General features: G+C 42.0%; 1 protein-coding gene across 2 annotated transcripts in view; it reads right to left on the minus strand.

The window, feature by feature from the left end:
- The window catches only part of KCNH1 (potassium voltage-gated channel subfamily H member 1), a 260,944-nt gene that overhangs the window by 237,813 nt on the left and 8,654 nt on the right, over positions 1 to 14,477 (minus strand). For both annotated transcript variants that reach the window (XM_080649229.1, XM_080649228.1), the window contains exons 2-3: positions 5,102 to 5,225; positions 1,630 to 1,736 (exon numbers count right to left, since the gene is read on the minus strand). In XM_080649229.1, coding sequence (XP_080505355.1) covers positions 1,630 to 1,736; positions 5,102 to 5,225 — 231 coding nt within the window. The remainder of the gene's footprint in view (positions 1 to 1,629; positions 1,737 to 5,101; positions 5,226 to 14,477) is intronic.

The following is a 14,477-nucleotide window of genomic DNA, read 5'->3' on the forward strand; positions in this document are numbered from 1 at the left end:
GGGATGCGGACTCTTTGTAGAACTCAGCTGAACTAACTGACTCACACACAGGGGCAACGTCTACTTAAGAACAGAACTCCGTACACCAGAATCGCCTTCAGTGCGTGAGATTCAATGAGACCTTCATCCTGGAGGCAGCTGAGGAAAGAGCAAATTCCCTTTTCTCATCTTATCCTCCCTCGAGGGCAGATGCTCACTGAAGGCAGTGGCAAGTGAAATCACTAACTCTGTTTAAATTATGTTTCCTTCTCTCTCCCTTTGGTGCCAAACACATATCGGTGAATTTGAGCAAGATAAATGCGCAGTCTGATTAAGCTTGAAACCTCCGCAGCAGAATAGAAATGCAAAAATTCTTTTGGTGATACACCTACCCAATTAGTATTGTGTGTGGTGGGGAAATTCACACCACCCAGTACGCGAAGCTGCTGGTGTGGAAAACCTTTAACACTCCGTCCGCTGGACGCACGTGCGGAGAAGGCCGCCGCGGCGGGTTCCTGGTCAGAGCTGCCGCCCTCGGCCGTGTTCCCCAGAGAGGAAGGACTGGCGTGGCTTTCACGGTCGTTCACCTCCTTCCTCTTATGCTGACTAGCGGGTGGGTCGCTAGACCCACCGGCTGAAGGAGAGAGATGGAGCGAGGCAACATCTCTAACGTGAAACCTACAGGACCAACTTCTTGGATTTGTGCACGCCCAGAGCTGATCTCCAGACCGGCATCTGCACAAGTGACCCACCAAACCTGCCTCCTCCAACACGCCAGGCTGAAAACAAGTCCTGGGTCCTTCCAGATCAAAGCAGCACGTGCCCGCTGCTTTCCAGAGCAAAACACGTCTCTTGGAACGCCACCAAAATAAACACTTATCCCCCTGTGCCTCTGGGACCACTCTGGAAATGTTCTATTGAACGTATGACCTACCATCCAATCCTATATATAAAGGACAGGATGCTTTACCAACAAAACCGCGTTGTTAAAACAAAGCACTATTGGACACCTCTGCAGTCCTGCTGTGGCCCTTTGCCCATGCCCCATACTTCTAACATAGCTGCTCTCCATTCTCCTCAGAAAAGCAAGCTTTATCCTTGTGCATGGGGACTGCCCTCAAACTTCTTTAACGTACTTTGTGGAAGTAGCCAAAACAAATACAAATTAACAATGCACTGTGAATATCAATATTGTCTATAATGGAAAACTGAGGTCACTAGGAGAACAAAATTGGAGTCAGAAACTCTTAACTGGGCACCTGCTGGTGTTACCTGCTGTGCCAAGAGCTGTGAAAGGTAAATACAAAGATGAACCACACAGAATTTCTGCCCCATCCCTTCCCTTCCCTTCCCCCTAGAAGGTGTATAGTCTACAAGTGCCTTAAGCCAGCAATTCACCATGAATAAACCAACAGGAAAAACACTAACTCTGGGCAGGAAAATGATTACGATTGGCTAGTGACACGTTCAAATGTTCCCAGGAGAAATAGTCTGACTCATCAATTCATTTTTCCCAACACACACAATGGGTTCAAGTAACAACATTTAGCTGACGGGAGAGAAGAAAACCCAAGACAGCAACAGAGGGAGCGAGATGTTTTACTATGCCAAGCACATTAAGACATGGTTCAGAATGGTCTGAATACTCACTGTTCTTCTTGTACATCAAAATCTCAAAGGAATTCATCTCGTAGTTCTCAAATGTTTGCCGCACCTTTTCAATTGTATCTTTATCAGTCAGCTCCCCATACATAAAACTGCAAATCAACAAAAGAGCTCAAGTTAGATTAGCAAATATTTATTATTCTACCAGCATATATGAAATGTCTGTTCTATACCTAGCACTGTGCTATGCAGACCACACACAGAAAACATTCCAAAAGGATTTATTAATTCAACTGTGATCAAGACTCCATCACTATTCCCCAAAATAAACAGTCCAATAAGAAAGACACACTGGAAAAGTGTAGATCAGAAAACAGTATGACAACACATAAGGGATCAGACAACACAGAACAGTCATACAGCACTCTCTGGGTGGTCAGAGAAGGCTTCCCAGAGGTAAGGACAAATGAGATCCAAAGAGGAAATTAGCAAGAAAAGAACATTCCAGGCAAAAGGTGAGCATGTGCAAAGGCACAGAGATGAGAGTGAGGTTAAGTCTGGAACTGAGTGCAGCTCGGTCCAGTATGACTGGAATATAGACCACGGGGGGAAACCTGCAGCAGATGACACAGAGAGGTAAGCACAGCCCGGTCCTGGAGGAGAGCATGGCCTTAGAAGCCATGAGGGATTTAAACGTCATCCTGAAAGAACTCTTAGGAAAGATGCAGAGGAAATTGACCACAGATTTTTCTTCTTCTAATTCACAGCAAAATAAACACAAGTTTAGGGGGGTGGGGGAATCACAAAAGGTCTCCAATCAAATAAGAAAAGAGATGCAATTTGATGTCCTAAACATTAAGACAGAGTTAAAGGACCAGAAGATTCAGCCACTAATCTATGTAGCTGTTCTCCTACCCTCTGCCCCCCCTCAAAAGAAGAGGGGAAGCATTGAGTTAAAAAATTGATGAAATCCTACAAATTCTCACTCCTTCTTGCTCACGTTTAGAGAAAAGAAGACTAGGTGGGTAAAGCAGCAGCATGGGGAAAATTAGACAAAACTCCTAGAGGGCAGGAACTCCTGCCTACGAGTACTGGTTCTCAGCAGATGCAGAAAATCTGCCAGAACTTTCCATTTTCCTGGTCCCCACTGACTATGGTCTAAAGACGAGGGTTTGTCCCTCCAGGGACAGGATACACCCCCAACGAGGCAGAGCGAGCCATGGCACAGGACATTAATAAAATGAAAGAGAAGAAAAGCTATGTCTCGATGGAGCTGGAAAAGCCAGTCTTCTGACAAAGGCTCCCCATAGATCCAGGGACCATCTATCCTGCCCACCCCAGGCCTTCAGGCAACAATAACAAAGACAGCAACACGCAGCCCCCAAGTCTTAGGGAATGTGGAAGCAGGGGCACGGGTCCCTGAACAAGACACTCCCCGTCTTCTAAAATGGTGCATACCAAATGCAAATCTGATTCTTGATGACTCGCTGCATCATAGCATTTCAGAGCTAAGAAGAACCTCAGAGGATATGGAGTGCAATTCCTCAACCACCAGGTCGAGCGCCATGCTTAGCTTGATACTGGAACAGCCTTGGGCTTGCTGCGGGCTCCTGTAAGGAAAGTGTGCTAGCTGTGGACTTCATGAATCTGTGTCACCTTTATTCCTATGTCCCTTCCCGGCCCAGTGAGAGCTGTTGTTACCTGTGGTTTCCCTACGCCCGTCTCTTGGCCTCTGGGTGAGCTCCTCATCTATAAACCAGCTTGTTGAATTGTCTTTAAAAAGAATAGATCAAGCCTAAATTAGCCCTGCCACGAACAAGAGGATTCCTCCTAGGAGGTAACAACTTCAGCTCGATGACCATTTTATTTAGCCGGTTGTTCAGAGGCCTTTTTGAGCTTTCTCCCACTTTCTCCGAGTTAATTTGCTAGGTAAGTGACCTCCATTTAAGTGATGTGATGCCGGCTCTAAATGCCGGCAATTTACTTCACAAGATTAAACAAATGCCCGCAGAATGGAGTCTTCAGATAAATGAAGGGCCATAATGACACCCAGCTTTCATTCTCCGTTGTACTTTCTTACGCTGTAGTGTAAGATTCCTGTTCCTGGGCATTCTACCTCACATGCCTGCAATGCAAGAATTAAGCGACAGAGGCTCCTGAGCGACGCGGAGGATAGCTGGCACAAGGTAGGTTCACCTTATTTCTGGAGAAGGGACCGCTTCAGGGAAGTAAATGAGCTTCTTAGGATTGTATGGTTTGTTTGTTTTTTAAAGTTGGCTAAATGAGTAAATGTATCTGATTTTCTTAAAGTATCTGATTATAACCAATAAGAAGCAAGAAAAGTAAGGAAAGATGCTCAAGTCCCACTAAAAAGTGAAGCTAACTCTCCCAATTAGTTCTGATGGCATATGTGCACGTGTAGATGTAGATCTAGACGTAGACACTCATGAGGAGAAAAGCATACCACGAATGTAAGAGGATTCTATTGTATTACTTAAGAGTTATAATTTCTTAATCTTTGAGCATTGGGCATGGGAAATCTTAAACTTTCTATTTCCCAGTCCCTAAAACCTAAAGTTTAAGAAAATAATAATATTTTCAAAGCATTTCATACTTTTTATCCAAACTAGTTATTTGGCTGACTTCATAGCATGAAAATGCATCGTCTCTGAAAACCAAAAATGATGCCTGGGTCACACAGCGTTTTCCACTCTTCGTAGATGAGGTTATTTCTTGATTTGGAAGGATTAGGAAAATGATTCCGCTTCTTGCAAACACACTGAAGGCAGAGGACTCAGGAAAAAGAGGGGAGTGCGAGGAGCCTAAGGCTGTGCTGAGCGCAGACCTGCCAGGGCACTGCAGGGAAATGCAGGGCAGGAGGCAGGGTCCGTGACCCACTCAACACCTTGAAGACACTTTGAAAGAGCTGTTCTAACACCACTGCCCAAGGGTGCTGCTTGGTAAGTAACCCTGCCCAATACACAAGTTACACAGTTAGCACCATTTGCCTCTGCCTCTGAGTTAGGGATCAGAGAGAGCTTTAACGAGAATTGGAAGGCAACAAAATATGGGTGCGCTTCTCTTTTTCTGATGAAAAGGTCTACGAACAAGGCCCTTGTTTCCAACGTTGTATTCTCTAAAATAGCCACAAATCCTACAAATTAATCATCTAAAATTTTATTTCATTTTATTTAATCTTCTAACTTTCACATTCAGTTTTATCTAACACCTTATCGATTTCCGAGTTCACATTTTATAGATAAAATGATTTTTCTGAGTTTTTCTAGGCCCTCCCCTCCCCGCATCTTACTGACTGGGAGTTCAGCAGTTGTGGGAAACATGTTGTAAGTCTTTTATTTTCCCAGTACAGTGCGTGACATGGAGAAGACATTGCCATAAATATTCCTGAATAAACATTGAATGAGAGAAAGGTAATTCCCACCCTGAGTAAGCCATTTTCTTTTTCCAAAAGATGCGATGATAGATTGTCCAACAGAACAGCCCCAATCATAAATACCTGCAGGTACTGCTTTTTTGCATAACTTCTGCCCTGTGATAGCCAGAGAGCTTGCAAAATCCATCATTGCTGTACACAATAGGCCAGTCCACTATCTGCGCGTTCCCCAACACAAAATTAGTATCTGTTAAAAAAAGAAGAAGAAGAAGAAAAGGGCACATTACTTGAGATTCAATGAGGACATAAATAATGTCAACCATACCAGGTAATTTTGCTTCCATCCATAATAGTCTCTTGAATAGGAAAGTGGCTCTTCAGGAATCCAAAAGAACAGTGATTTAGAGTGAATCATTTGACTGCAGTTACTTTACCCCAAGAAGAAGTTAGCAAAGGAAACATGGTCAACCAACCAACCAACCAACAGATCCTGTAGCAATCCAGCGATTCCCATGAGACATTTTCCAGTCTGAATTTTTCATCTCGATGAAAGTATTCTGGTAATATGACACAAGAAAGATCCCAAGATAATTTCTTCTGGGCTCCATCCAGCATCTTCAGCTTGTCAGTCTTTGGGCCAGAAGCTACAAATTGACCTCCATGACCCTGATTAACATTTGCCCATGCTAGGAGGTTTGATTCCTGGTCAGGGCACATACCTAGGTTGCAGTTTTGATCCCCAGTCAGGGTGCATACAGGAGGCACCCAATCATTATTTCTCTCTCACATTGATCTCTATCTATCTATCTATCTATCTATCTCTCCCACTCCTCCTTCCCTTCCTTTCTCTCTAAATATCAATAAAAACATATCCTGGGTGATGATTTTTTAAGTGAGTAAAAATTTAAAATTCAGCATAAATATTAGAAGATAAAAAAGGAAAAAAAGATAAGAAACATAAGAAAAAAAAAGACTTAGAAGGTCAATCCAAAGGACCAAAATGCAACCTAATAAAAACAACAGAAAGAACATGGGAGAAGGCCAGAAGACTGTTTAAAATTTTAAAACCATCAAATGTGAGGATAGAATAATGATATTTTCAAGTATGCAAAGACCCAGGTAATTTATTTTCCATATATCCTTTCTTGGGGAGTTACTTGAGAATGTATATCAGCAAAAAATGTGGGAGAAAAGCAAGAAATAAGACAGCATGGGAAGTAGAGGGAAATGGCTCCAAGTGTAGAAAGCAGGGGAAAACTAATAGAAAGCATTCCATACAAAATGATTCAGAGAACAGACGTTTCAGAAGTGAATTACATAGGAATAAACAACATAAAAATTCAATAAAGGTATATAGTTTGGAGGGCAGGAAATTAGAAGCATCAAAAAAAAAGCTGTGCAAGAAAGGAAATCAAAATACACTATGTCACATTATTGTCATAATTATAAACATCTTAATTTCCAACTTTTAAAACCAACATAGTCAAGCATGGAATATTTAATTATTAAGTATCTGAATATAACCTCATCAATTCTGACACTGTAAAAACACAAATGATAAACTTAGAGAAATAAGAGAGAACAATCATGAGATGGTATCTAGAGTTGCTATAATAAGGTATTAATATTTTACTTAAAATGGAAAAAATAACCAATAAGGGAGCAATATAATCTTAGGCGGTAGAAAGTAAATAAAGTGAGCTAAAACCTCAGCTAAATTAACAGAAGCCACGAGATACCTAAAATTAATAAATCTAGAAATAGTTGTGATGCATGTTATTTAGAGACATGGAAGAAACTATAAGAAGAATCAGCTAAAATTAGAACATGTGGTCTTTGGTTAGCAGAATGGGCAAAGGGACAAGGTATAGGGTGTTTGTTTTCCTTATAAGCCTTTCAGTTTGATTTTTTAACCATGAGCAAATATTACTTTGATAAAAATAAGTATATTCTTAATTTTTAATGAATTTAATCAGGAAAGATTAAGTTATTGATTAAATTTTTCATTTACTAAAAAATGAAACCAAGATATATTTCAAGTTCCAGATATTATTGCAATTTCTCATGAAATATTCTGGTCATCCTTTAAAGGTATTCATCATTCCTCAAGCATTCCCACTGTCCCTGGGGTGCATATTCACCTACAGCCTTTTTGGGGAGGAAACAAGTCCACTAGCATTTTCTTTGACTTTAGAAAGGAAACAGAAAAATAGGAAGTGCTGTAAGAATAGAATCATCAGCTATTGACCATCCACTCAGAGGATTTCTCATCATAGAATTTAAAATTCCAAAGCAGTTTATCTACTGCTAACCCAAGCAAGAAATGAGAGCTTGCGGGGAGCAAGGTCCCACGATGTGACAGAAGGTCTAGGCATTCCCTCGTTATCCAAGGACTTGAGCCAACGGAAGAAAGAATTCTAGTCCCAGTCAGAAGGCCATCTGTCTCCAACAGGAAAGAAATCCATCCTGGCTCACCTGCCATAGCCCATACATGTGACCCCCCACTCTGCTTGGCTGGAAAGGGGGCATGTTCTGGATTACTTTCAATTTATGAACTACAAATAATTGACCTGAAAATTACATTCCAGAACACAAGATGTTACAAGATCAGAGATACCCATACAAATGTCATAACGTCACATATAGCATCGGAACTAAGGGATTCCACATAAGCTATCTTCTACATATTACTGAGAATGGGTAGCATTTATTGATATTTACTGTGTGTCAGGCTCTGTACTAAGTACTTTATTATATATTAGGGGTTTTTTTAACCTTTACAACAACCTTTATGAGGTGATATTACTTCGCTGAATGCAGTGTCATGGATTTCATTTATTCCATGAAGAAACTGAGCTTCTGAGGAATAGAGCAGATGAGAGTGGGGATTGAACCTGGGTCTATCTGGCTGCAAAATCCATGCTTTTAATCATATATTACACATTCTCCTTCTTATTCCATTTCAAATACTAAAATCAGACCATTTCTATGAAAATCTTTGTTACACCTAATATTTATGTGCCTTCCTATAGTATAACAAGATCTTTTATTGATGAGTCAACATTACCAGTATTGTCATCATATATTATGACTTACCTTGTGATACACAAGGATGCCCTCAGGAAATACTGACATGGGTAGGAGTAATGGTTTCCTCCTATAAATGCTTGGCCTCTCCTGTCAGTCTTCGCAATGTTTTGTTTCTTCCCTCATTTACAAACTCTTCTTAAAATGCAGTATTTCTATAACAGTCCTGCTTCCACACAGTGACAGGAGAGGGGGAGGGACAGGAGCGGAGGAGAAGAGGGGAGAATTTGTGCCTGGATCCCCATGTGAGACTCAGGGGTGGGAGAGAACACCCATTGGCAACTCAAAGGTGCTACACAGCAAACTTGGCTTTGTTAGCACCACTGAGCCTCCCTCAGCTCCCATGGGGTCTGCAAAGAATTCAGAAGCTCCCAACTGCCCTGCTGCTGCTGCTGCTGCTGAAGCTGCATGAACAGATGGTTATCACAGTGGAGTAAGGTGACCAAAGGCCATGTCTTACCAAACCACCCAAGGCAAGGATCAACTTGGGGGTTCAGGCAAATATAAGAGGTGAGCTGCAGCACCAGTGAGAGCCTGGATTATCAAGTTACAGAGCAGGGGAGAGAGAGAGAGAGAGAGAGAGAGAGAGAGAGAGGAAGAAAGAAAGAGAGAGAGAAAGAGAGAGATAGAAAGAGAGAGAGACAGAGAGACAGAGAGAGAGAATATGTGTAGGATTGGGACAGGACACCAAGTTGTTCACAATTCAAAGAATGGAACTTAGGTTCACCAGCTGCACCCTTGAGCCCATAGATCAGTTGGTCACCCAGTGACCAGCACACCAGGGCTATTGCTAGAGACCCAAGAAACTAGAGGGAAGAATAAGGCCTTGCATTTGGGGATCTGAGGCCCCAGAGGTAGGCTAAGTGCTTGCCTCCACCCCACACACCATCTTGGAGAGAAGCCATGGGATGGGTAGAATTGGCATCTGAACCCAAGAGAGACCCAAAAAGATTATTTAAAAATGGAAGAGCTTGAGATACCACTAATTGGAAAGTTCAGAGTCCACCATACCTGGTCTCCCCCTTGCTGTTCAGTGAGATGGGACTTTTTAAAGGAGAGAAGAACCATTAAATAAAATAAAGAAGTGAATCTAGGTAGATCTGAGTCAATTTGCCAGTGGCCTATTGTGAAGCACCAAGCCTGCCACCAAATTCATATTGTCTACACTGAACAAGTCCCTCCCACATTGTTCAGTAAGATGTGTGGGTTCAACCTGGCTGCCCTAGCCATGATTTATTGGCTCTCATCTGAAAGTTCCCTGTGTCTCCAGTCTTTGATGCAAATGAGCTAGAGTCTCCTGCCTCCCTCTGATCCTTTTTACCCCCTGAGGGTCTTCAGCTGCAAGAGTGTGTGCAATCAAATGTAAGGTTTCCTAAATTCAACCTCCCTCAGCCCACATACAGTTTTCCTCCTTGTAGGATAAAACAAACATTTCTCTAAAAATTGGAAAGACTCCCCTCCCCCACCACAGAAAGCTACTTCAGCTGATAGGGCATGAGCCAGGCTATGCTGTGGTAGTCAGATGTGTCAAAATCATCCCAAACCTACCATTTGCCTATAAAACATAACGCAGAGATATTCTAAAAAGAAATTATTAGAACATTGCTTTCCATCCTAATTACCACAGATAACAAAGGAGAAACGAACCAAAGCAATGACTTAGAAAAGTGACTCAGTTTGGGCAATTACACAGATAAAAGCTACATTCAGCAGGCGGTTGACACAAATTTGTTATTTTCTGCCAACCCTGGTTATTCAGGGGGGCTACAGTAAAAACTCCACAATGTGCTTCTAATAACTTCAAATAGTTTTACTTGCAAGAGAATCCTTTGCAATGTTATAGATTCCTAAGGGTATCAGTGCTTTTACAAAAAGCAAGTTCGAGTAAAAATACACACTGAGTGGCCAGATTATTATCATCTCTGAACGAATAATAACCTGGCCACTCAATGTATATCCTATATAATAAAAGGCTAATATGCAAATTATCCCCTCAACCAGGAGTTTGACCAGCAGGCAGGCTGGCCAACCACCCATGTCCCCTCCCCCTGGCCAGGCTGGCAGGACCCCACCCATGCACGAATTCATGCACCAGGCCTCATATATATAGATAGATAGATAGATAGATAGATAGATAGATAGATATAGATAGATAGATATAGGATATATATATATATATATATATATATATATATATATATATATCCTATCTAATAAAAGAGTAAGATGCAAATTAACCATCACTCTGTTATGCTACCAGCCAATAGGAGTATGCAAATTACCAACAAAGATGGCCACGCCCATAGCGGCCAGGCAGTGACACCCAGCAGCTCCAAGCCCTGCCATGGCAGCACTGGAGCTGCAGGGGACCAGATCTGGACACAAACCCTCAAGGAGGCTGGCACCCCACAGCCCCAAGGCCCACCACCATGGTGCTAGGGCTGCTGGGGGGGTGGGGGAGGGCAGCGGAGACACAAACCTGTTGAAAGGGAGATAAATTACCATAACTTTATCTCCCTTTCCACAAGATGAGAAAACTGCCCCTGGTTTATTTAGTGATGTGGCCCACACCTTTCTACAAGCACAGGGTATGTTCTGACCACTCCCAGGAAGGTCTGGTCAGAATACCGTCTCCACAGAATAACGCTGCTGTGGCAAATCATCTTGAGAGGAAACAAGCTTTTGTTGGGTTTATTCTGAAGGTCAGAGAACATGCCACCCCAACATATGCTGTGTTGTTATATTGATGATCTTGACCTGCAGATGCTTGAAAAACAGCAAATGCATGCAGATGCTTTCACTGAAGTCTCCTGATCTGCCTAAAATCGGACTCCCCTAAAGGAGCTTAAATGTCATAGGTCCCCTTCACAGGAGAAGTGTCATCAGCCAAAGAAGACTGACTCCTGTCACAGGACAGGAGAGTAGAAGTTGACATCACACCCAAACTTTGTTACAAACTATTTCCCCCCACCCCCATTCATCTTTCCTAAAAATCATTTACTCTCCTCTAAGAGGCCTACATCTCCCGTCCCCTTTCCCTAGGAAGAAGGCATTTAAATCTGCATTCTAAGGCACCTTAAGGAGTTATACTCATTTTTCCCTGGGATCTCCCACATATACACGAGGTACACATGTTAATGAACTTTTGTTTTTCTCTTGATGATTTGTCTTTCATTACAAGGGCCTCCACTAAGAACTCAGAAAGGTAGAGGAAAACTATTTTTCCTCCTCCATAATTCTGTCTCAGGAAATCAAGGCCCCAGCTGAACAATGAGGTTGGCTCCAGTACCAAGCAATCCCGGCTGACGGGAGGGAAGCTTCTAGGGAGAAATCAATGATATTAGCATCAAAGTGGGATGGAGGGCACACGCATGGTTACTGGTGGGAGTTTAAAGTGGTTCAACATTTTTGGAGGATGATTTGGCAAATTCGATAGAAATGTTCAAGGTACATCCAAGAGTCTTCTACTAGGAATCTCATCTGCTGAGATAAAGCACAAGTGCATAAGCCCTGGTCAGAACCCAAGATGCTACTGTGGGCTCCCCTTCCACGATAGGAAAACCTGGGAACAACCTGCATTTTTAGGACAAGGTGGCATCTATACTAATAAAAGGGTAATATGCCAATTATACTGAACATCTTCTGGATGACCTTCCAGATGTCCTTCCGGATATCCTTCCCAACAAAGCCATGTTGGCAGGGCCAAGGCAGAGGAGGTTAGAGGCGATCAGGCAGGCAGGGGAGAGCAGTTAGGGGGATCAGGCCAGCAGGGAAGAGCAGTTAGGGTGAACAGGCTGTCAGGGGAGAGTACTTAGGGGGATCAGGCCAGCAGGGGAGAGCAGTTAGGGGGATCAGGCTGGCAGGCAGGTGAGCAGTTAGAGCCAGGGGTCCTGAGGGGTCCCAGATTGGAGAGAGTGCAGGCTGAGTTGAGGGGACCCCCTTCCCATGCACGAATTTCGTGCATTGGGCCTCTAGTGTGTGTGTATGTATACACACACACACACACACACACACACACACACACACTGAGTGGCCAGATTATTATGCGTTCAGAGATCATAATAATCTGGCCACTCAGTGTATTTTCCTTTATTTCAGAAAAATAATAGAAAACAATAAAAAATAATGATGGAGATAAAGGAAGAGAACAAGAGGTTTGTCTCTAAGCAGTAAACAAAAAGCAGGAAACAACAGTTTGATTTGCCTGAACCTAAATAAAATCTATACCAGAAATTAATTTTTTAATAAACAAAAGGACAGACCAAGATTTGGTAGTCTGGGAGAGAAAGGAGGATAGGATGAAAAACCAGAAGCTTAGCCAATATAATACACCTAAATGAAACACCTAAAATCTTAATTATCAGCAAGTCACTTTGTGGCTCCATTGTGTTTTTTCAACAGTAAAATTCCATGAAAATCAGTCTTGTAAATTGTCAAGGGCCCAATCTTTGCACAATACAAACTGAACTCCGTAGAGATTCAACAGTTATTTGCTTTGTCTCTGATTTTAATATCCTACTGAAATACATTTTTTATTAAGCCAGTAAATTGCAATAGAGAGATTTCAATTTGAAAAGCACACTCAAACACTGCATTTACTGGGTATTTATCCCTAAGTGCACGGTTTCCAAAACATGACCTCCATCTTCATTATGCATCATATTAAAGGATTTTAAAACAGGTTTCACAAGCAGTATGGAAGAGAATGAGACTATACATGAAATTGTGTTAGAAATGCAGAGACTTTTTTATAGTCAATGATATTTCACTTCATAAAGGAGAGGAGTCAGTGATACGTTAAATTACTGTTGGGAAATATTTATTTGTGTGATCACTTACTAAAAAGTAGTGCAATAAATTAATTAACAATTATTCTCATTTTACAGTTGTAATATTTCCTTAATGTATATCTGTATACATTATAGGTATTTTGAACAAAACTCTTAAACTATTATTGAATAACACCAAAAATATCATTCAAAGTAAGCAAGTAAAAATATTAAATGGTACTAGAAAAAAAGATTTTTTTGAGTTAGTTTTACATTTGCCTCCTCTGTTATTTTAAAATTTCATGGTAAATGGCTCAGTAAGGATAGGGTGGAAGGAAGGAAATCTCAGAGCAGCTCAGTGTCATACAACACATATCTGAGCATCTACTTTGTCTCAGACATGGCAGGAATGCAGGGGACACATCTGTCCATTTGAAAGTTATGTCCAACTTCCCATCTAGCTTTAGCTGTCCCAGTCTACATAGCACATAACTCCATATCTGCTCCCTAACTAAGTATCTGGTTCTATAGGCAGAGGCCTGGCAAGAACACAATGGCACACATAGATGGATAATTAGAGGAGTGTTATTGACAAAGGCCTGGGTAAGGTACTGGCAGTGGTGTGCTGGTCACTGAATTGGGGGTGGGAGCCCTGAATTATAGCATTTGCCAATTTCTGAGGTGCAGATACTTCCGCCATGGCAGATTTCAAGCTACCAAGGTGAGGTCCCCAAACCAGAAATACGAAAGAGATGTGCATGATCAAATCTTGACAGGCAGTCCCAGCCAGCTCAGCTTGCCCCAGCACACCACTGAGGGAAACCTCAGGGATAGTGCAGTACCTCAGGGTTAATAGCAGTTGGAAACTTTAAGCCACCTAAACCTATCCAAACCCAAAGAGAGCAAGGTGGAGATGTAAACTTTATGCAAGGGGGGAAAGCTAGGCTATTATGACAGCTCAAGGTGGTAGACCTCACAAGTTAAAGCCAGCCAGGAGCCAGAAAGCATGGGAAACTATTGACATAATCCATATAGGTCAGCCCTCTCACCCCTCCCCCGCCCGGGATGCAGAGCTGGTTGGAAAAGGGATGCTCAACGTCACTAGCTATAACAGAAATGCATATCAAAACCACAATAGGATACCACCCTACACCTGTTAGAATGACTATTATCAATAAGACAAGCAATAACAAGTGTTGGAGAGGATGTGGAAAAAGGGAACACTTGTAACACTGAAGGTGGAAATGCAAATTGGTGCTGCCTCTATGGAAAACAGTATGGATATTCCTCAAAGAATTAAGAACAGAGGGAAAAAAAAGGAAAATATTTTCAGGTGGAAAAGGGAGTGGGCTAGGTCAGTTTCATTCCACAGGGCATCAGAGGCTCCTAACCATATGACCTAACAATCCCAGGCAATCAGAGGCTCCTAACCATATGACCTAACAATCCTTTTTCTGGGTATCTACCAGAAAAATTTGAAAACACTTCTTCATAAAGTTATCTATATCCCGATGTTCATTGCAGCACTATTCACAATAGCCAAGACATGGAAATAACCTAAGTGTCCTTGGATGGATGATTGGATAAACAAATGTGGTACATATATATACAATGGAATACTATGAATCTTGAGAATACCATGC

This window comes from Plecotus auritus (assembly GCF_963455305.1).
Source record: "Plecotus auritus genome assembly, chromosome: 12".
NCBI classification, from domain to species: domain Eukaryota; kingdom Metazoa; phylum Chordata; class Mammalia; order Chiroptera; family Vespertilionidae; genus Plecotus; species Plecotus auritus.